The sequence below is a fragment of the Primulina eburnea genome, unplaced genomic scaffold, assembly GCF_022965805.1.
Source record: "Primulina eburnea isolate SZY01 unplaced genomic scaffold, ASM2296580v1 ctg1320_ERROPOS1310249, whole genome shotgun sequence".
In the NCBI taxonomy this organism is placed as follows: domain Eukaryota; kingdom Viridiplantae; phylum Streptophyta; class Magnoliopsida; order Lamiales; family Gesneriaceae; genus Primulina; species Primulina eburnea.
In genome coordinates this window covers 53,318-76,776 of record NW_027330849.1, presented here as the reverse complement: position 1 = coordinate 76,776, position 23,459 = coordinate 53,318, and the positions used below count along the sequence as shown (strand labels likewise).

The 23,459-nt window shown below is 34.0% G+C and overlaps 1 protein-coding gene and 1 long non-coding RNA gene across 2 annotated transcripts; one reads left to right on the top strand and one right to left on the bottom strand.

Annotated features, from left to right (window-relative positions):
* Positions 1 to 1,585: 1,585 nt before the first annotated feature.
* LOC140820664 (uncharacterized) lies at positions 1,586 to 2,848 on the bottom strand. The gene is made up of 2 exons (XR_012115558.1): positions 2,449 to 2,848; positions 1,586 to 2,109 (listed from the first exon to the last, which is right to left on the bottom strand). It is a non-coding gene; the product is annotated as an uncharacterized lncRNA (long non-coding RNA).
* A 13,622-nt stretch (positions 2,849 to 16,470) lies between these two features.
* LOC140820668 (ultraviolet-B receptor UVR8-like) lies at positions 16,471 to 22,461 on the top strand. Its single transcript, XM_073180987.1, has 14 exons — positions 16,471 to 16,824; positions 16,918 to 16,941; positions 17,322 to 18,080; positions 18,278 to 18,597; positions 18,686 to 18,830; positions 18,934 to 19,044; positions 19,151 to 19,211; positions 19,432 to 19,550; positions 19,905 to 19,990; positions 20,125 to 20,326; positions 20,690 to 20,743; positions 20,830 to 20,940; positions 21,378 to 21,434; positions 22,053 to 22,461. Exons 4-14 carry the CDS (start codon positions 18,569 to 18,571, stop codon positions 22,260 to 22,262), a joined length of 1,185 nt encoding a protein of 394 aa, XP_073037088.1. The 5' UTR covers positions 16,471 to 16,824; positions 16,918 to 16,941; positions 17,322 to 18,080; positions 18,278 to 18,568; the 3' UTR covers positions 22,263 to 22,461.
* Positions 22,462 to 23,459: the final 998 nt, after the last annotated feature.

Genomic DNA, 23,459 nt, shown 5'->3' with positions numbered 1-23,459 from the left:
CTACAAACTACGACCAGAAAATCCATTTATGTCATGGAATTAATAAGCAAGGAAAGATTATGGAAAAAACTTTTGAAGATGCAATCTGTTAAAACAATTATGACGGAACATTCCATTATGAGAATTTACAACCAAACATATGATACCTATCCAATAACAATACACCCTGGTAATCTGAAAACAGGAGAACCAAAAATTTCCTCTATTTATGACAATTGAAAAAAAATAAGATCAGGCCAATTATATCAAGAAGATCACTTTTTTTTTCATCATTATATTTAGAATGTTCAACAAAAAAATGCATGTTTACAGTGAGGAAGAAGGAATACCTTCCTTTAGAAATAAGTTCATGAATTGTAATAAGGTGTTGATCTAGAAATAAGGTCATAAGATGATTTAATAAAGTAAAAATAAAAACTTTACATTATATTTTTGGTAACTTGAATCACCCAATCCAAAAACGGCATAACAAACTCCATTAAGCCACCCATGTGACAAATTTTTTTGCAGCAAAAACCTCTAAAACCCCTGCCAAATAATCTTGATTATGACGGATTAAAGCTAAGCACAAAAACAAAGAATTTATTATCATTAAACATAAATAAAACCTTAATAGAATCAGGGGCATCTCCTTGTCCTGTGGTTGACACCACAAAAATCACTTTCTCTTTTTTTGGTAAGTCACTCTGGCCAAGTAACCAATATAATCAGCCTACAAAACATTTAAAAAAACTGAAAGTTGGTATGTTCTGAAATAACGAGTAGAAGTATACCGGATGAAACTCATCCAGAGAGAGGACAGAGACAGAAGGGCAACCGCGGCGCTCTGCCTCACGACCAACCTGCTCAGCAGCATCTATGGCATTTCCTGTTTCTGAAGCATACAATATCAGCAGATGCGTATTTAATTTCCCGTCCATTGTGCCAATCTGTATTTGCATCATCAGATCTTTTAGGCACATGAGCTGATCGTTGTAACATTACTAAAATAACTAGCCAAAATACCTGCTTCTCGTAATCATTAATGATCCAAATAAAAACAAAGTAAGAAATTCAACACGTACATCATTGAGTAAATCGCAGATAAAGGTCAGTGAGGTACAGCAAAACTGCTGAATACAACCATAAAGAAAAGTAAATAATAAGACAAGACACTCAACATATCAATACTTTCTGACTGAAGAACTCTTTTCCATTCTAAATGTCAATTCTTAGGCACCCAATTGTGCTGTCCATATTAACCTAAGAATCAAAAAAGTTTCCCATAACCTTATTCTAACAACCAGATTTGGTAACCAATTCAAAATGGTGCTATTAAATTTTACTTCTTTTACATTGAAGTTTATCATTATTTCTAATGATATGATATTACTGCTTCAAAAGAATATTATTTTTTAAGATCAACACATATATCATGTGAGCTAACAAATTGAGTTTGACATATTTATTTAAGCTTTGGAATCTCTGGCTTTTCATGGATCAAGTACAAATGTTTTTACTCTCATGGTATTGTAAAATCAGGAAGATTTAATATATTATTCTCATATATTAATGACACATGAAACGCGTGTGCCTCGGTGGCTAGTGCCATATTAATGTAGATTGATGAATAATGAAATTATTTAGAACTGTTAAAAAATAACATAAAATAATTCTTTTGAAAACATAATTATAAAACTGATATATTTATTCAGCCAAGAACCATCTCAAAACTGCTTGCGATATTTCTAGGCACAGTTTGCTCCCGCTTTTTGAGTTGGCTCACAGTTTGCTGTAATTCAGTGTAAAGAATCGAACTTTATGTGGCAACGGAGTTTTAGCTAAATCCTGCTTCTGATTCTTTCTGGGCACTTTCATTTTTGGTAAATGGGCATTTTGCAATTTAATTTTGGATTGCTATGTATTTGTTGGAATTCCCCTTTCAAAAGTCGTTGTAAACTTGTTCCTTGTTGAATAATGACTTTTTATTATGATTATCTAGGTTTTTTTGTGGCTATAGGCTTTGGTTGTTTAGTTAGAGAAGCATTGCAGTTTATGATGGTTTTGAATCCATCAAATAAGAAGTTCATGTATTGTATTAACTTTTTATTCGCGATGTGGAATAAGAGTCTTTGAAGTTTTATATGTATGATCAAACTCATTTCGTGGGCTTGTCTATGTTTTTTCCATTTCATATTTGCTGGGAATCTGCGAGGGAAAGGGAATCCTTCAGTTTCTTATGATTTCATTTAGTTCAGTGCCAATTAAATGTTTAAAAAAAACTGACAACCAGATTTGGTAACCAATTCAAAATGGTGCTATTAACTAGATTATCATTACATACAAAATCATTTTTTTTTAAACATTTAATTGGCACTGAACTAAATGAAATCATAAGAAACTGAAGGATTCCCTTTCCCTCGCAGATTCCCAGCAAATATGAAATGGAAAAAACATAGACAAGCCCACGAAATGAGTTTGATCATACCTATAAAACTTCAAAGACTCTTATTCCACATCGCGAATAAAAAGTTAATACAATACATGAACTTCTTATTTGATGGATTCAAAACAATCATAAACTGCAATGCTTCTCTAACTAAACAACCAAAGCCTATAGCCACAAAAAAACCTAGAGAATAAGAATAAAAAGCCATTATTCAACAAGGAACAAGTTTACAACGACTTTTGAAAGGGGAATTCCAACAAATACATAGCAATCCAAAATTAAATTGCAAAATGCCCATTTAACCAAAAATGAAAGTGCCCAGAAAGAATCAGAAGCAGGATTTAGCTAAAACTCCGTTGCCACATAAAGTTCGATTCTTTACACTGAATTACAGCAAACTGTGAGCCAACTCAAAAAGCGGGAGCAAACTGTGCCTAGAAATATCGCAAACAGTTTTGAGATGGTTCTTGGCTGAATAAATATATAAGTTTTATAATTATGTTTTCAAAAGAATTATTTTATGTTATTTTTTAACAGTTCTAAATAATTTCATTATTAATCAATCTACATTAATATGGCACTAGCCACCGAGGCACACGCGTTACGTGTGCCATTAATATATGAGAATAATATATTAAATCTTCGTGATTTTACAATACCATGAGAGTAAAAACATTTGTACTTGATCCATGAAAAGCCAGAGATTCCAAAGCTTAAATAAATATGTCAAACTCAATTTGTTACCTCACATGATATATGTGTTGATCTTAAAAAATAATATTCTTTTGAAGCAGTAATATCATATCATTAGAAATAATGATAAACTTCAATGTAAAAGAAGTAAAAAAATTAGTCAAAAAAATGTCTTAAAAATATAAGAACTCTGCTAGATCTTGAAAGTTTGAGTTTAAAATCTACCACCCAAAATGTAAATTTATCTCTAAAGATTATAATAAAACAATGTATAAGAAGTCCTAATATAATGATTTAGTGAATCTGTTGAGAATATGTGAGAGATTAGATCATAAGATCTTGAAGCTCGTAATAAATATATTATCTCACCTGCAAGATCAAAACGAACAGATGAATCTGATATGACCACTAATATAAAGTAACATAATAAATCATAGAACATAAACTATTTGATTGTTAAAAACAAACCATATGAAGATGAGGGCGAGTATATCTAATCCATTGAATTGAGTATTCGATTTATACAAATGCTTTGTTTGCAACCATTGTCCTTCAGCTTTTGAGAAAAAAATACAAAGGCAATTATGAATAAAACAATGTATCTAATGAATGTCTTGAAAGCGGACCGGTTACGGTGGCCGGAAGCGCAACGGAAGTCAAAAATTTTATTTCTAAACATGAAATTTTCGGCCACCTTGATTATTTTGTGCAATATTTACATAAACTACAAAAACATGCATATGATGTTTAAGAGATATTACCTATCAACCTCTTGAGGTTGATGCAAGGCTCCAACTTTGTTGTGAACAACAAAGCTCTTGAAATGGGTGACAAGTCTACAAGCTCTTCCTCCAACTCAAAAATAAAGCCCACCACTAGCAAGGTAAAACCCCTCTTGATTTGCACTAAAAAATCAAGAGGATTTTTCAATGAGAATGATTTTGTATCTCCAAAAATGAAGAAAAAAAATGAGAGAAAAATGGGAGAGAAATTTTTTTTAAAATTTCGGCCAAGTGCTTGAATGGGAGAGTGGAGTGAAGTCTTGGTATTCTGAAAAGTTGTCTCTCAAAAGTTGCATGCTTTTGAATTTTTTAATAAAAAGTATTCACAACCCTTCACCTCCCAAGCATGCAAACCCTAGCATGTCTCTCATATATTATATGGTTTTTAACACATTAAAAACCATGGACTAAAATTTTAATTATCTCAAACACATTTGAGATCAATTAAATATTACTTGATTTTACCCAAGTCCCACTAGTTAAATAATTATTTTAATTGAGCTCTACAAGACTCAATATTATTTAATTAATTCAACACTTGAATTAATTTAATTATTTAGACTCTACTAGGTCCACTAGTGTTTAATTAATTCAACACTTGAATTAATTTAATTTAGTCCACAATAATGTTTATGAAAATCACAATTTTCAACTACATTATTTACTTGGCCAAATTTTAATCTAATTTTAATCTAGGAACACTTCCATAAATTAAAATTTATATTTCTCTCATAGAAGTCATACTTGTAATTTTCTTTACGCTTATAAACACATTTATAAGCCGTTCAACACATTGAACTATTTTACTTCTCATCGAGATTTACAAAGCTAATACTTGTGTGGCCCTCAATGGTTCATTGATACAACTAGCCGTGGGTTCACATCTCCATGTGATTCGGACTAAACATGTCCTTATACGAGCATACCCCAATTGCCCCATTCTTACTTATCAACACCTTGATAACAAGAACGTCAGAACTCAAGTCTGATAGTACCCAACCAATCACGTTAAACGCCTAGCAGCATCGCTTACGTGATTCCCTAGGTATCACATGATAGTGCCTGCAAGAACCAATCAATTATGGTTAGCGTACAGTACGGTCCCTTCATCTCATATATCCCGACCGATTCGACAACTATTGGTTTATCGAGAGTTGTCAATGAATCGATACTATGTGTCATGTCGTAGTTGCATCGATGGTGTAATCTATAAAACCCCTTTCATAATTACAACCATACTCTGATCAGAGATTTCAAACTACACACACATGATAACACATAGGATATCCATACCCGTAGGTAAGCGGTGAATCCCCGACTACAATGCATCGACTCCTATATGTTTCGCCGTAACACCCAACCTTGCCACCTGATGATCCCATAAGAGTCGGTAAACAAGTCAAAGTGAAACGCTAGCACATAGAGTCTCAATGTTGTCCCGGGTCATAAGGACTAATGGTGTACAACCATAAACTAGGACGTTTCCACTCGATAAGTGAGAACCACTTGGAAAGTCCTTTTATAGAGGGTTGTTCAGTGCACTCTACCAGGAGCACCTATCTGCATGCTCAGACATCACAATGTCCCCTACCAATGAAACATGGTACTCACATCGCAGATACTAGTCTCTAACTCGAGCGGCCTATATCCTTCTTAGTGGCGGCTGAATCGACTAGGAACCGTTTAGAATATACAGTATTCCAAATATGAGTTTCATGATACTCATCATATGAGCATCTCATATTCTTTCTACTATTTGAATATTCAAGGACTTTATCTATGCAACTAGCATGGATATAAAGATAATGATGCGCCAAATTAATAAATTCAAATATTATTAAAATAAAGATCGTTTATACAAAGAGTTTCATTGTGAACAGTCGGCCAACACTTGGCTCGACGTGCACCTACTCTAACAAGTTTGAGTTGGTATAGTAGGTGAATAGGCCACTAATGTTGAAGGCTGGTTTTTGGCTTCCCCTTTTAATCTTCACGAGACAACTAAGATGTTAATATTCGACCATCCTACTATGTCCTCGTCAGAACTCAAATATAACATTATTATTCACAAAGAGTAGATACCAAACCTTGTGGCCTTAGGAACAAAACTCGGGCTTCAGATTGAACAACTTGAAGGCTCTACTACCTCGAGCGTGAAATTTGAACGGGGGATCTAGCAACCATGGGCATATAGATCTCTCTCAGCACCACTGTTTCTGTTTGAAATGAATTATCACTGATCTTAGATCAGTTAGCCAAAGTTACTGGATTTTTTTTATACACATTAATCTTGACATCTCTATCATTCATATAGGGTTCTTAAATTTTTTGAAATTCGTTAAAGTTCAACAAAATTCATCACCATCCTCGATAAACAAAAAGTACATAAGCTTTTGTTTCTAAATTTTTTTTAAAAAAATATTAATTGTTGTAATCATTTAGGTCTGAATTCGATAAAATTTTAACAAAATTCATCACCATACTCAGTAAACAAAATGTACACAAATCATCAAGAGACCACCTTTAGTTGTCCAATAAACATAAAAACACATTTTGAATAATTTATTAATGGGAAGGCCACTCATTGCATAGATTCAATAAAATAAATGATATCAAAATAAGACTATCCCTAGCGCAAAATAAAGACAGTCAACACTCCTCCAAAAGTTACAAATGTGAAAGAAAAGCATACTAAATTCGTCTTTGTTTTCACTAAATTTAAATCCTCTATGTAAGAGTACCGAGAAAAAATGTTCAAGCCTTATTTGCAGAGAAAGCATACCAGTATAATCGATCATCTTCTTCAAATACTCCCAGAAGATTTGAAAGATTTGAATAAAAGTATTTATTATGATTTATTAAATATTTCATAAATAATGAATATGGAGATAAGCCACTATGTGTTTTTCAGGTATAAATTGATTTTCGAGTCATATGACCTATACAGGTGAGGCTTCACCTATGCTGCTCTCTTTACCATCTACTTTCCTGATTTATTCTGAACAAAAAAGACTTAAATCATCTTTTCTTCCTCCTATTTCTGAACATGATTATAATGTCATATATCAAATGTGTAGGGAGAGGAGCTGAGAAAGATGATTGGTTCTCCTGCTTACACTGAATGTAGTTAAATGTATTCTCGAGATTCAATATTCAAGTTTTTAGTTTCTTTTATTCGTACCTTCACTCTTTCAACATGCTGCACTCATTTACCCCATTATGTTTTCCCAACAGAATGTCACAAAGTCTGGATTAAATGGGTAGCATTTAACCACCACTGGCCTGACTCCCGAACCTAACCCATGATCTCAGTTTGGATGTGACAGTCCAAACCTCTGGAAAATTTAATAGACTGGAATGAAGAACAAACCTTCTCTTGCAGCTTTCAGCTCATCTGCCTAAATGAAAGAAAGGAAAAAGATGAGAAAATGGAACCAAAACATTTAGCATGATAGCACCATCCTTCAAGTGTATAAGCATAGTTTCATCATTTCCTGTTATTTTCTAAATAAATGAAAAGAGTGATTCAAGTCTCTGCTGGTTTTGGAAGCCACCAATCTAACATATTGTTTTAATTCCTCCCTAATAAAGGGATCAATATTTGAACTGTCAAAAGGCAACAAAAAGTTGGCGGTCTATTCAGAACAGAGAACCGTAAAACTTACAATGGAATATGTGCACCATGCATGAGGTGTTTAAATAGCTCAGCAGTTCTAAGGCTCTTAATTTTTTGGTATTTCAATTTTTACATGTACAGAGTTTTTTGCAACGACAAAAACTAAGAAATTTTTCAATGTTCTGATAAATATATATATTTTTAGTTAAGAAAATATATTTTCCCAACATGCTAGTTTCTAGTTTCTTTTATTCGTACCTTCATTCTTTGAACATGCTGCAATCATTTACCTCGTTATCTTTTGCTATCAAAGTCGTGCTCCAGCCACCCAAGCAAAAGAAAAAGAAGAGTAAGGCTCAAAAGGCATGTTCTATATTGTGATCAGCATTATGCACAATAAGGACAATAACCCACCATTGTTTCTCCTCCATCAACTTCATTTGCTTTTCCCTCCTCAAAGTAGGAACCGTTGTCTGCCTTCGCTTGCTCCAAGTTCTAGCAATTCGTCTAGATGACTTAAACCCGAATAGTTAAGTCATATGTAGTCAATTGCCCATTGTGTTTTGATTTGTTTTATCTTGTTAATGTCCATTTTAATTACACACAACTGCAATATTTTAATACATGTGAGAACTGAGAACATAAGTCAGCCATATGAATCGCAATTCTAGAATCTAGAAATAAATTAGATTGACGCAAACGATTACTGCTTTAATTGATGGATCGAGACAGTTTCCAGAAATTGCAAAAGAACGCTGTCATATTAACAACTACGTGCCGTTTCAGCCCGACATTAAACGCAATTCGAATTAATGAGAAGCCAAAATTCAACCAAAAAATACATTACCAAAATCAAGCCTGTGTTCTCTCGGCACCTTCCTTGGTAAAGTAACTCGAATCTTCTGCAAGAGGACCAGATAATTTTCAAAATACCAAATTGAAGTACCTTTCGAAACTTGTCTTTGCTTGAACATAAAATGAAAAAGATTACAAAAACTTGCATCTGTGGCTATTCTGGAGTTAGCTCATCATGCGAGTCAAAATCCAAAGCAAACAGATTAAAGAATCTGTAGTGCCTTGTTATCCCGATCACTTCGAAAACTTGAGGATCAAAGAGCTAAAAACAACATAGTAATCTTTCATCAATCACGGAAGGACCCTTATGATTTCTTGGCCGGAAAATTAAATTTGAACCGACAGACAGGAGGCTGGCGATCGATTGCAATGGATGTGGTGTTGAGTTCGTCGAGGCCTCAACCGAGTATTTGTTGGAGGAGATCGTGGATTTGGAGGAGATCCACCTTGTCGAGACGATTTGTGAAGGTAATCAATTATATCTGAGAGAATCGTGGTGCGTAGTTGTGTGGAACGGTTTGCTGGAGATGTGGATTGATTTTGAATGAGATATTTTTGAGCTGAAACAAAAGGGCAAAATGGTCAATAAAAAATTGGTGTCCGCTTCGACAGTTTTTATGTGCCGTCTCATCTTTAATAAAATAGTAGAGATATTGGCATAAAAAAAATGAAATAAATTTTCTACATTTTTTCAAAATATTGCATATAATTAAAAAAATTAAGATCTTTTTTTGATAACAAAATATAAGATATTTCAACTTATTGATAATTGTTTTATTGTGTTTAAAATAATATTTTTTTGAAAAACTTTGTGTGAAAATCCATAAAATAAATATTTTTCTGTTTCATATAAAAATCTCACCAAATCAAAGTCCCATATTTTCTTTCTCTGTTACCTTATTTATTAATCATTATATTGCAAAAAATTTCATTAGAAATTTTTAAAATTGTTGTGAAAAAGTAAAAATTTATGGTAAAAAGTAAAAATCTCAAACTCTCAAAATTTACCAAACTACACACTTTATAATATTTTTCTCTCTACTCAATTGTTATTTTCTTCACAAATGAGAGATCTATTTATAGAGTTTCATTACACATAATCCAAAAATAAATTCATCATTACATACATCATCACACACTAATTTTCAATATTCAACACCTAATTTTACCTAATTTTCAACATTCAACATTCAACATTCAACATTCAACATACACATTTTAATATTATATTTTCAACACTCCCCCTTGTGATGATGATCATAATGATTGTCTTCATTACGTGTTTTTATACTGCCTCGTTAAAAACCTTACTTGGAAAAACCCATTGGGATAAAAACCATAGTAAGGGAAAAAGAGTGCAGTCACGTAAACTCCCCCTGATGTTGACATGAACAATTCTTCACAAATTTCGTAGATTGCGCATCCCAATATTATATATGTGCTTTCTGAATATTGACGTAGGAAGTGCCTTTGTGAAGAGATCTGATGAGTTTTCACTTGATTGAATGTGACGAACATCAATACATTTATTCTTCTCAAGCTCCTTGGTGAATGCGAAGAACTTAGGAGGAATATGTTTAGTTCTGTCGCTTTTTATGTATCCTTCTTTCATTTGAGCAACACATGCAGCATTATCTTCATATAGTATAACAGGCTTCTCATCGAATGATAATCCGCATGAAATTTGAATATGTTGGGTAATTGATTTTAACCACACACATTCACGACTTGCTTCATGTAGTGCAATAATCTCGGCATGATTTGATGAAGTTGTTACGAGCGTTTGTTTCTGTGAACGCCAAGATATTGCAGTGCCTCCACGAGTAAATACATATCCAGTTTGGGAACGTGCCTTGTGTGGATCAGATAAGTATCCAGCATCAGCATAACCAATTATACTTGGATTAGCATCTTTTGAATACAAAAGTCCCAAGTCTGTCGTTCCTCGTAGATAACGGAATATATGTTTAATTCTGTTCCAGTGTCTCTTTGTTGGATATGTGCTAAATCTTGCCAACAGATTCACGACAAAAAATATATCAGGCCTTGTACAATTTGTAAGGTACATAAGGGCACCGATGGCACTTAGATATGGTACTTCTGGACCAAGAATATCTTCATCATCTTCACATGGACGGAATGGATCCTTTTCTATGTTTAATGATCTAACAACCATTGGAGTACTTAAAGGATTTGATTTATCCATATTAAAACGTTTAAGGATCTTTTTTGTATAATTTGTCTGGTGAACAAACATTCCACATTCTTTTTGTTCAATTTGCAAACCCAGACAATACTTGGTTTTTCTAAGATCCTTCATTTCAAATTCTTCCTTCAAGTATGACACAACTTCTTGAATTTCCTTACTCGTTCCAATGATGTTTAAATCGTCAACATATACAGCAATAATTACGCATCCGGATGTTGTTTTCTTAATGAAAACACAAGGGCATATTGAATTATTTACATATCCCTTCTTCATCAAGTGATCACTTAGCCGATTATACCACATTCGGCCGGATTGCTTTAACCCATATAATGATCTTTGTAATTTCACAGAATAACATTCTCTGGGTTTTGAACTTTGTGCTTCAGGCATCTTAAATCCTTCAGGGATTTTCATATATATATTACTATCAAGTGATCCATATAAGTAAGCTGTAACAACATCCATAAGACGCATTTCTAAATTTTCAGATACCGCCAAGCTAATCAAATACCGAAACGTAATTGCATCCATCACGGGAGAATACGTTTCTTCATAATCAATTCCAGGCCTTTGAGAAAAACCTTGTGCAACAAGTCGAGCTTTATATCTTACGATTTCATTTTCTCATTTCGCTTTCGAATAAAAACCCATTTGTATCCAACAGGTTTTACACCTTCAGGTGTAAGGACTATATGTCCAAAAACATTACGTTTATTTAGCGAATCTAATTCAACCTGGATGGCATCTTTCCATTTTATCCAATCCTGTCGATTTTTACATTCACCAAAAGATTTTGGTTCATGATCTTCGTTATCATTTATGATGTCGATTGCCACATTATAAGAAAATATATCATCAATTTCATCTATATCTTTTCGGTTCCATATTTTTCAAGTATCAATGTAATTGATAGAGATTTCATGATTCTCGTCAGTTTGTGATTCTGACAGAACATTTTCATCATCATGTGTTTTTTCAGGAACACCATTCTCTATTTTGTGATCATCATGTGTTTCTTCAGAAACATCATTCTTTATTTTGTGAGCATCGTGTTTCTCTATGAATTTTTTTTTTCGAGGATTTTTATCCTTGGAACCGACTGGCATTCCACGCTTCAGGCGTTTAATGACATCATGAGTATCTTCCATTTGTTTCTTTGGAATTTCAATTCGAGCAGGGGCATTTGCAGCATGTATATATGATTTAGTTACCCCTTTTGTGTCTGCAAATGCATCTGGTATTTGATTTGCTATTCTTTGCAAGTGCACAATTTGCTGTACATCCTTTTCACATTGTTTTGTTCTTGGATCCATATGTAACAATGATGATACATACCACGTAATTTATTTTCCGGTATGTTTCTGTTCTCCCCCTAACATTGGGAAGATTTCCTCATTAAAATGACAATCAGCAAAACGTGCTGTGAACACGTCTCCTGTCTGAGGTTCAAGATATCGAATGATTGATGGACTATCATAACCGATATAAATTCCAACCTTTATTTGAGGTCCCATTTTCTTTTGTTGCGGTGGTGCAATAGGCACATACACCATACATCCAAAAATTCTAAGATGAGAAATGTCTGGTTCTTTACCAAATGCAAGCTGTAATGGGGAGTATTTATGATATGCACTCGGTCTGATGCGAATTAATGCAGCGGCATGTAAAATTGCATGTCTCCATATAGAAATAGGGAGTTTTGTTTTCATAATCATTGGTCTAGCAATCATTTGCAGACATTTAATCAATGATTCAGCCAATCCATTCTGTGTATGTACATGAGCAACATGATGCTCAACAATGATTCCCATAGACATACAATAATCATTGAAAGTCTGGGAAGTAAATTCACCAGCATTATCAAGTCTAATTTTATTGATTGTATAATCGGGAAATTGATTCCTCAATTTTATTATTTGAGCAAGTAATCTTGCAAATGCAACATTTCGAGTTGACAATAAACATACATTTGACCATCTGCTGGAGGCATCAATCAATACCATAAAGTATCTGAATGGTCCACATATTGGATGGATTGGTCCACAAATATCACCCTGAATACGTTCAAGAAACATTGGTGATTCAGTTTGGATTTTGCCTGGTGATGGTCTTATAATAAGTTTTCCGAGAGAACAAGCTTTACATTGAAACTTATTATTCTGAAAGATCTTCTGGTCTTTCAACGGATGATCATGTGTATTTTCTATAATTCTTCGCATCATTGTTGAACTAGGATGTCCCAATCGATCATGTCAATTGATCAGTATTGAAGAATTATCAACTACCGTGTTTGATTCAATTGGACTTATATATGTATAATGCAATCCAGTAGAGAGCATTGGTAGTTTTTCAATCACATATTTCTTTCCTGATTTATATGTGATAAGACACATATATTTCTCATTCCCTTCATTCATTGTTTGAGTATCATACCCATGGGAATATATATCATTAAAACTCAACAAATTTCTTTTCGATTGTGGTGAATATAAAGCATCATTGATCAAAAATTTTGTACCATTAGGTAACAAAAATTGTGCTTTACCACATCCTTTAATCAAGTCTACAGGACATGATATTGTATTCACCGTTGTTTTTGTTGGTTTTAGTTCCAAGAAATATCTTTTATCTCGGAGGATAGTGTGCGTTGTACCACTATCGGGTATGCAAACTTCAGCTTTGCTCATAGCATTTTCCATATTTGAACTTCAAAAAAATATATGCAATGAAAAAATTACTGGTAATATATATTTAAATATAACACATATCATAATTATACAATAAAACATTATTCTATGAATACATGAAAATAAATTATTGTACATTTATATTCTACCATTATATTGTTCATTTTCAGAGAAATCGTTGAGAAAATCTGCAGCATCAATATTGTTCATTTCTATCCCACCAGCATATTGATCATTTCCAGAGAAATCATTCATAAAATCACCAGCATCAAAATGAGTTGAATCACTCAAACGGTCACTGCGTTCAGTGAAGTTGGTCTCCTTTTCTTTCCTCTTTAATGATTCTTTATAAAGTTTACAAAGGTGCTCAGGGGCTCGACAAACTTTGGACCAATGTCCTGGAGTATCACATCTGTAACAAGAACTTTCATATCTTTTTGAGTGATTCTCATTAACACTTGTATTCTCATGATGCCTTTTCAGTGGATGGTTTGGGACGCTCTTTTGAGATGAGTTATAAAAATAACTATCTCTATTATTTTCAAAACCACGGCCGCGTCCACGACCACGACCAATTCCACGTCCACGACCTCGACCATAACCTTGTCTTTGAAATTGATTTTGGTTTCCAGGTTTAAATTCATTTTTACTTACAACATTTACTTCTGGAAATGTTGTTGATCCAGTGGGTCGGGACTGATGATTTCTCACTAGAAGCTCGTTGTTCTTTTCTGCCACAAGAAGACAGGCGATGAGTTCAGAATATCTCGCGAATCCACGTACTCTATATTGTTGCTGTAGAGTAATATTTGATGCATGAAACGTGGAAAATGTTTTTTCAAGCATCTCAGATTCTGTGACCTCATGTTCACAAAATTTTAATTGCGAGATTATTCTATACATCGCCGAATTGTAATCACTGACTTTTTTAAAGTCTTGGAATCTCAATGTATTCCATTCATCCCGGGCGGTCGGAAGTATAACTTCTCTTATATGTTCGAATCTTTCTTTTAATCCCTTCCACAAAGCCATGGGATTTTTTTCAGTCAGATATTCACATTTCAATCTATCGTCGAGATGTCGACGCAAAAATATCATGGCTCTTGCCTTTTCTTGTGACGTGCATATGCCATTTTCTTTAATGGTCTCGCTTAGACCCAATAACTCAAGATGCATTTCTACATCTAGAGTCCATGGCATATAATTTTTCCCAGTAATGTCAAGAGCGATGAATTCGAGCTTTGTCAAATTTGCCATGGTGGTACTAAAAATCACGATGCATTTTATTAGTTAATGAATATTGCAATACAAAGTAATGGATAAACAACAAGTACAAGTATTCGTAAAAATAAAGAAAACACACGAGGAGGATATTCTCCGATAAATACAAGACTCGTGAGTATGATAACTAAAATAATTAAAAATAATCTTGCGAAAGCCATCTTCTTTTTTTCTTCGAAAAATTTGATGATGAATAATTTTTAGAGAAGAAGAGAAAGTTGGAGTGATTGAATGTGTTTATGAGATCATATTTATAGGGCAAAAACTAGCCGTTTTTTACCATTTATGACCATTGATGTACAAAAAAATAAAGGTATGTATTTGTATAATTTTATGGTAATAATATGGTATATATAATATTAAACATGTTTAAATAATTATATATATCATATCATAATATTATAATGAGTGTCATAATTTATTTTGTTTAAAAACCTTATAGGCTTTTATACTTGTCGTATCCATTACCGGGAGTGTGGGATGTCGTCTTAACATCCTCCCAGGATTTATAACAAGTTTATGAAAAATTTATTTTATTATTTCTAATAATAACATTATATTGTATATTAAATAAATACACAATAAATAAATAATAGTAAAATAAATATAATTACTTTTGTTACCTTTTTCTTCTGTTTGGAGCTTGGAAAAGTATGTAGGACTTTTAGAGCTTCGTGCTGATAACGTGTTGTGAAAAAGTAAAAATTTATGGTAAAAAGTAAAAATCTCAAACTCTCAAAATTTACCAAACTACACACTTTATAATATTTTTCTCTCTACTCAATTGTTATTTTCTTCACAAATGAGAGATCTATTTATAGAGTTTCATTACACATAATCCAAAAATAAATTCATCATTACATACATCATCACACACTAATTTTCAATATTCAACACCTAATTTTACCTAATTTTCAACATTCAACATACACATTTTAATATTATATTTTCAACATAATTTATTAGGTTTATTATTATATAAAAGCTATAACTCACTTTTTGTGTTTTTTAAAAATACTTTTAAATTTTTATGTTTGTATCAATGAATAAAGATTCGTGATTCAATTATGTATACGAACATATATCTCTATATTATATTTCATACGCATAAATCATAATATAAATATATTAACTTGATATGTTTTTTTCCCTAAAAATTTAAGATTTTTTAAATAAAGTTATTAGGTTTAAAATTTTAAATTAAATATTTTTTGTATGAATTACATTTGTTATAATAATAAAATTGATAGAAACTCCTAAAATATATTGGGAATTTGTTTATGGAAGTATCATCCATTCCATGGAAAGATGGTTTCTGTAATGACCCGATTTAATTATATGTCATTTGGCGATAATTAAGAGTAATTAATTTAAATTGAGGAATTTAAAATAATTAAACCAAATAATTAAATAGTGTGTTTAAAAATATGTATTAGAAAATATCGGTTTATAGATGATATTAAAATGCATATTTAAATTTTATAGCACACAAGAGTTGAAATAAAATAGACCGGGTCAAGTTTCGAACCCAAAAAAATAAAAGATAAACACACATAATATATATATATATATAGATATATACACACGAATACCTATATATATATATATATTACACACGCATACATACATATATATATATATATATATATATATATATATATATACACGAATTTGTTACCCTGCACACCTGGTGTGCAGGGTATCATGAGCACCGCCTACGTGGCGGTGCATGATTGGTCAGTCTTTTATTAAAAAAACAAAACAAAAAATTTTGTGTGGTTGTGGGCGTGCCACATAGGCAGGCGCCCACAGGTGTGCAGGGAAGAGGTGTGCAGGGTATCATTGCTATATATATATATATATATATATATATATATATATATATATATATATATTACACACATGCATATATATTATATATATTAATATACACACTCTCTCACACACACTACACCTATAAACACACACTAAATCTCATCTTTCTCCCGTAACATTTTTGTTCTTATTTCTTCAACCCATTTCCGTCACTTTGACCGCTCATATCTCCTTCACCGGTCACCGAAAAATTCAAGTAAATATAGATTTGGAAAGCCCATGATTAGATCTATCCATTGATACCACTTTTGATAGGAAAAATCGAGATTCCCGAAAACCCGACGAAACATGCCGCCCCTTCCTCCGCTGAATCGTCGCCGTACGTCGCCGGAGTTCGGAAATTGATTGAGGACTTTTGTTCTTTGAGTTATAAGCTTCGTTGTGATATAAATCTTGAGGTATAAACTCTGATTCCGGAAATTATGTAAGGGTTGATCCATTTTGGTTAACTTTGATATTAATATTGATATTGATTATATTTTTGGATGTAGGTACAAACTTTGAGTTGACTCGAGGTACCGATCAAATTTTAGAAATGTTAGCGAAGTCCAGAATATTTAATTAGAGATTTTGAGTTAGTGAAATGAGTAAATTGAGTATCAACTAGTTTGATGCCTTAGAATTGCTAATTATCATTGTTGGAAATTATTATGAAAAACTGTGATATAAAACGAAAAGTTTGGGAAAGTAGGAGAGATAGGCGCTTGAATATTATTTTAGCGTCATTTCAAGTTAAAACGAATATGCTGCGAAAATTAATTGATATTAGGCATTTTAGGCTAATATTGGAATTTTAGGAAATAAAATGCCTAAATAGTTGAAATTGGATTGTTAGTGAATTTAAATGGTTATTGAAATTTTATATGATAATAAGACCGTTTAAATTAATATTCAGGTGAATTGTCTGAGTTGACATTTCCAGGACTTTCTTGAGTATTTAAGTTACTGGTAATTTAATTTGAAGGTTAAGGTACGGATTGATCGATTTCTTACAGCGTCTAAGTCGACGTGTAATTTAATTGATGTGAGTTAATTGATTTTATGTGAATTATATGATTATGTGCTCTTTGTGGAATTTGAATGCAAATTTAAGATTATTCCTCATTTTCTTAAAATAAAACATGATTTTCAAATATATTGGAATAATCTATGGATTGATATACATTGTTGACCACACATTCATATTGAGCCCTTCAGTTAATACCCGTTGATATTCGATTGAGATCTGTATATGATATTATATTGTGTCTTGTGGATTTTGGGCACCTTGACTCGGTCCGGCTTAGGTAGTTGCTGGCATCAAGGGTGAAGCCATATCCCCAGACACTGTCCGCTGAGTCGTGGACAGGTCCGCTGAGTCGTGGACCAGCTCGAGCATATTATGATTGTTGATATCGATCCTTTGACTCCTGATATCCAGACATCTTGCACCCGTACATGCATTGCATTGATTTCATTACATGTCATTTATATATGCTGTAATTTATTTGATCTTCGTACTGGGGTTTGACCCCTGTCCTTTGGGACTGCTGTGGTTTGTTCTGTGTTTCCATAGCAGGTCATGCAGGTGGTTTGTCTTCGGCTGCTCAGGATGAAGCACCGAGGGGCGCTAGTGCTCTTTGAGTTTTCAGCTCAAGCCTTTATTGTTTTCTCTGTGAGTTCAGTCATCGAGTCCCCAGATATTATATTTATGTATTATGGAGTCTATGTATTACCGGGGTATGCCCCGAGTAGTTGTATATTGTGTTTGTGGAGAATCGTTGTTGTGATTGTTCTTGGTTGGCATTGTTTTCGTATTGGATGTTTGTTGAGGGTTTTGATTTAGTCTTTTTGCTTATTTATATTTTTCAGGTATGTCCTATTTACGGGGAGGTCATGCCGAAATTTCTATTGGGCCAAAAAGCAAAATTTTAACTCGTTTTCGCTGTTTATACTAATTAATCCTGATTGTGTGTTAATAAAATATTAATCAAGAACAAGGCCCTCACAGTTTCCGAGTCAGATACGCGCTTCAATTCAACTTGAAATCACTGTTGAAACCTACCCAAAATTTGTGGCTGCGCAGCCACAGCCTCCATCGAAAGACACGTTCTTTGAGAACTTGTCGTAGAAGCCCGCCGGTGCAGTGGCATCCCACTAATTATGGCCTCCAAAACTGTTGTTATTGCATGGTCTCCCCCATTACCTCATCAAACTACAGTCTACCCTACATGCTCTTTCTCAATTTTCACTCTTATCTAGGTTTCAATGGTTTTTTAGGGGTTCTGGAGAAGATGGGCAGTTGGGAATTGGAAACAGTGAGGAGAAAGAATGGGTTTGTGCCATTTCTGCTCTGAGTTCTAGCAACGTTTGCTCTGTAGTGGCCGGCAGCCGTAACTCCCTTGCTATATGTGATGACGGAAAGGTTCTAATTTTGAACTCCTTTATCTTGGTTTTACTGTATTTGATGATATGTCTATACTGTGTTTGATAGTGTGCTTGTTTGCTTGATGCTTGTGATGATTTAGTTATTTACATGGGGCTGGAATCAAAGGGGAACACTGGGCCATCCACAGGAAACCAAAAATGAGAATGTTCCCAGCCAAGTTAAGGCACTTGCCAATGTCAAAATTATTCAGGTGTTTCATGGTTTCTTTTCTGTGACTTATTTATTTATTTGTTTTTTTGACAATGGTGTAGACTTTGGCATTCTTTGTAAGTAAAGTGTTCTGGTTTTGATCATAGGCTGCTATTGGTGGCTGGCATTGCTTGGCCGTTGATGAACAAGGTCGAGCTTATGCATGGGGTACGTCTACTGTTTTTGCTCAGTACCTTTTTTTAATGTGTTTACATTTTACAGAGGCCAAGTGAGAGTGGAAAATGTTGAAGTTTCAGCTTTCAAAGTTATTTGTGGTTAATAAGTGGAAATTTTGATCTCGTGCTAGGATAGTTTCGTGATTCATATGTGGACTAAAAAGTAGAGTTAGCTCCTTTTATTTCTGAACGGCGAACCTTCTTCGGTGCAGGTGGGAATGAGTATGGACAGTGTGGTGAAGAACCTGAACGGAAAGAAGACATGGGCAAACCTGTCAGAAGAGATATAATCATTCCACAGCGATGTGTGCCAAGACTTTCTGTTCGTCAGGTGGTTAAACTTCCGTATCTCAGTTTTAAGCATGGAAAATAATCATTTTAATACTTCATTCCCCTCGGATAATTGGGTTAATTAATATCAAAAAAATTGTTGCAGTGAACTTGTACTGAATGAAACATTTCAATATCAAGCATAGCTGATAATTATTCTTCTAGATGATCTATGATTACCATCGACATTTATTCATGTTTGGCCCCAAAGACTTAGAATTATTTTTTATAAACCCAAGAAGCAGCATTTGACTGTTTTTGCCATGTGTTTGATTTTCTAATGTATTTGCAATACGCATGCGCCAAGCCACTAGTCAGATTCACCGGTGACAGTCCTAACTTTTTCACCTCACAGGTAGCTGCTGGTGGAACTCATTCTGTTGTTCTTACCCGAGAAGGACATGTATGGACATGGGGTCAACCATGGCCTCCTGGAGACATGTATGTTTGGTTTACTGAAGTCTGTGATAAATATATTATTTCTTTTCTGATTTTTTCTTATCTGTTACTGGCATTCATTGGATTAAGTAGCTTAGTTAGTTGCTTACACTTGTTTAACGTCAATCAATCTACAGAAAGCAAATTTCGACCCCAGTTCGAGTGCAAGGTCTTGATAGTGTTAGGTTAATTGCAGTAGGTGCATTTCACAATTTAGCTCTTCTTGACGATGGAACTTTGATGGCTTGGGGCAATAATGAGTATGGTCAGCTTGGAACTGGTGATACCCAGCCAAGATCACAACCTATTCCTGTCCAGGGCCTCTCTGATCTTACTTTGGTTTGTGTTACCATCCTCTATATATACTCTGTTGGCCATTAGTTTCCTTTTTCCATTGCATAGAATCTTGTGAGCATTTTATTTTTGCCACCAGTCAGTGATTGTTTCATTATATCAACTTCAACTAACTGTTGTGGTTGATTTTTATAGTAATGATAATTTCTGAACAAAAGACGGTGAATAGAGATGGAATTTTGAAGGTTATACGTTATGAAATTACTGATATCACATGGCAATAACAATTTGGAGTTCTATGGAAAAGAGTATAGTCTAGAACTTACCGTCATAATAAATTTTGAGAAATAGAACATCTTTGATTTTACTTATGGTTGGACTTAAGCGATTCTCTGTATTGTTGTCCAGGTTGATATTGCTGCTGGAGGATGGCATTCTACCGCGTTGACTGATGATGGAGAGGTATATATTATGTCTCTTCATTCAGCTAAAAATTTGTGCGTTTGAACACATGTCGGTGCTTCTATCTAGTTCATGTTTTTCTTTAGGTGTATGGATGGGGCAGAGGGGAGCACGGAAGACTTGGATTTGGAGATGACAAGAGCAGCAAAATGTTTCCTCAAAGGGTTCAACTTTTAGTGGGCGAGGACATTGTTCAGGTTCTTACATGTATCAGCATCCTTGTGATTCTTATATTAAAAATTTGTAATGACTTAAATAAAAATGCAACAAATGAAATGCTCCTTCAGCCTTCCATTCATTTCGTTGCTTTCATAAAAATTGAGTAACATCAGTTTTGCGTGACTGCATGTGTGTCATGGTACTTAAAACACCTTAACTCACATTCTTATAGTATCATGAATTTGGGTATAGACTAAGCCAAATTCTAGCTTTTGCTCTTTAAGACTGTGTTGACATATCTATGCTTGTTACGAATTTAATATATCTGTTAATGGCTTCTTTTCTTTTCTTTGTTTTGTGGTTTGTCCCTTTGAGTAATTAGGCAATTTTATGATGTGAACATTTTGTTTTGTTATTTATAGCATGCTTCTTTGGAAAACCAAATATAAAAACTTCTGTTTTTTTTTTTTGGCAGGTTTCTTGTGGAGGTACTCACTCCGTTGCATTAACGAGGGATGGCTGCATGTATTCAGTAAGTGGTTTACACATCTTTTCATCTTTTTTATGCAAAAATGAACGTACCATCAACCCACCCAGAGGTATACGCTCTTCAGAAAAATAAACAAGCAATATATGCATCTTTTTTATGCATCAAATGGACATACTATCAGCCATTCAGCCCCCCAAACGGTATATGCTCTTCAGAAAAATAAACAATCAATATATGCCCTTCAGGAATATAAAAAACAATGTAGATAGCCGCAAACAAAATAAAAATGTTTGGAACATCAACTCTAATGTTATATATTTTCTATACCATTTGATATAGGTTTTATGTACATAGTCTTGAATAAATATTGATGAACAAAATTCACCAATTCGACTTAATTCAGTTGAAATCAGAAAGTTCTGTTTTTCTGTTTTGGAACATCAGCTCTTGTGGTTATTACAAGGTATTTATTTAATGAATCTCTGTAACACTCAATAAATGCTTCGTTTTCTCTCTGCTGTACATTTTTCCGAGTGTTGAAACTCAATCAGGAACCCAAGATGAGCAAAACTTTCTATTTCCAATTCACGTTTAACTTGAATCCAAGTGGTTTTCAAGGCAGTCATGCAAAACACATCTGACTTATCTTGATGCTTGCAGTTTGGACGAGGGGACCATGGACGTTTGGGATATGGACGAAAGGTGACAACAGGGAATCCAGCTGAAGTTCCGATAATAATTCCACCTCCTAAAGGCATCAGCGGCAGTGCAGCTGAAGGCCGGTGGTGTGCTAAACTAGTTGCTTGTGGTGGCCGTCATACTCTGGCGATAGCCGAATGGCACTCTTCTGAGGCGGATCACGAAATCTGAAGCGCTAAAAAGGTAATGGGTCTACGAGAAATGGCCTAGTTTGTTATTTTGTAGTAGAAAACCTTGTATAAGAGATATGGGGTACTGTGAGATACCTTGGATTTGCGTCTTGTACTCTTTCCATCTGCCGTGTAACTTACTAACACTAATATTTGTTTTACAATATTAGTTTTTTGGAGGGGAAAAAATACCCTACTAATTCGCTTTTTGGGTAAATTGCACGATCTAATTGCCATAAATACCATCGGAGGTTTGGGGAACTAAAATGTCCCCTGAAAGATTGTTCTAATCGCCATAAATACTTGCGAGGTTTAAAGAACTACGATGTGTTCCAAAATGTTACGGAAGATTTCTGTTTCCGTCACCGATCTGTCACATCAGTATCACAAAGCTTTACTAGAATAAATAGATATTTTTTGAAGCAACGAAACATCTCTAGTTATCAAAAATCTTGCAATTTTCCACTTCTTACAACTCAGAAATGCCAAGATTCTAATATTCACCACATGATAATCACTTGGTTCAGACTTACACGAATGTTAACCTTGTGGAAACCCGAAAGATTGTGAACTTGGAAATTGTGGTACTATTTTTTGAGGTTCCCTTAACGTTGGTAAGTCGGCCCGAATCTGCTGTTAAAGACGCCAGCATGCAGACGAAGCAGGTAGAGTAGTTGGATGAGACCCGATATCGCAATAAACGCTTCCAGTGTTTGCTGTGATTTGCAAGCTTAAAATCAAGAACCGGTGATGGATGCAATGGATATTCTATGTTAATTTAGACACCTTACCAAGCTAGCGTTTACCCGTGTCCTCCCACTATGGTTTGTTTGCAAACCAGGCGCTGTTTCAATTAGCAAAGAGCATATTGTATGTTTAGAACACAAACAAGCTTGGGTAACGCAGGATATGATGCAGGCACGAGCAATTGAAATGCATAATATTTTAGACTATCTTTTGACAACATTAATAATAAACAGATTTTATATGGTGGAGATTGAAGATTAATATATGTGATGCATACCCAAAAGCAAGAGCAGTAATCCCCCAAGAGCAGTAATCCCCCATGAGATAACAACTCAAAAAGCGGGAGCAAACTGTGCCTAGAAATATCGCAAGCAGTTTTGAGATGGTTCTTGGCTAAATAAATATATCAGTTTTATAATTATGTTTTAAAAAGAATTATTTTATGTTATTT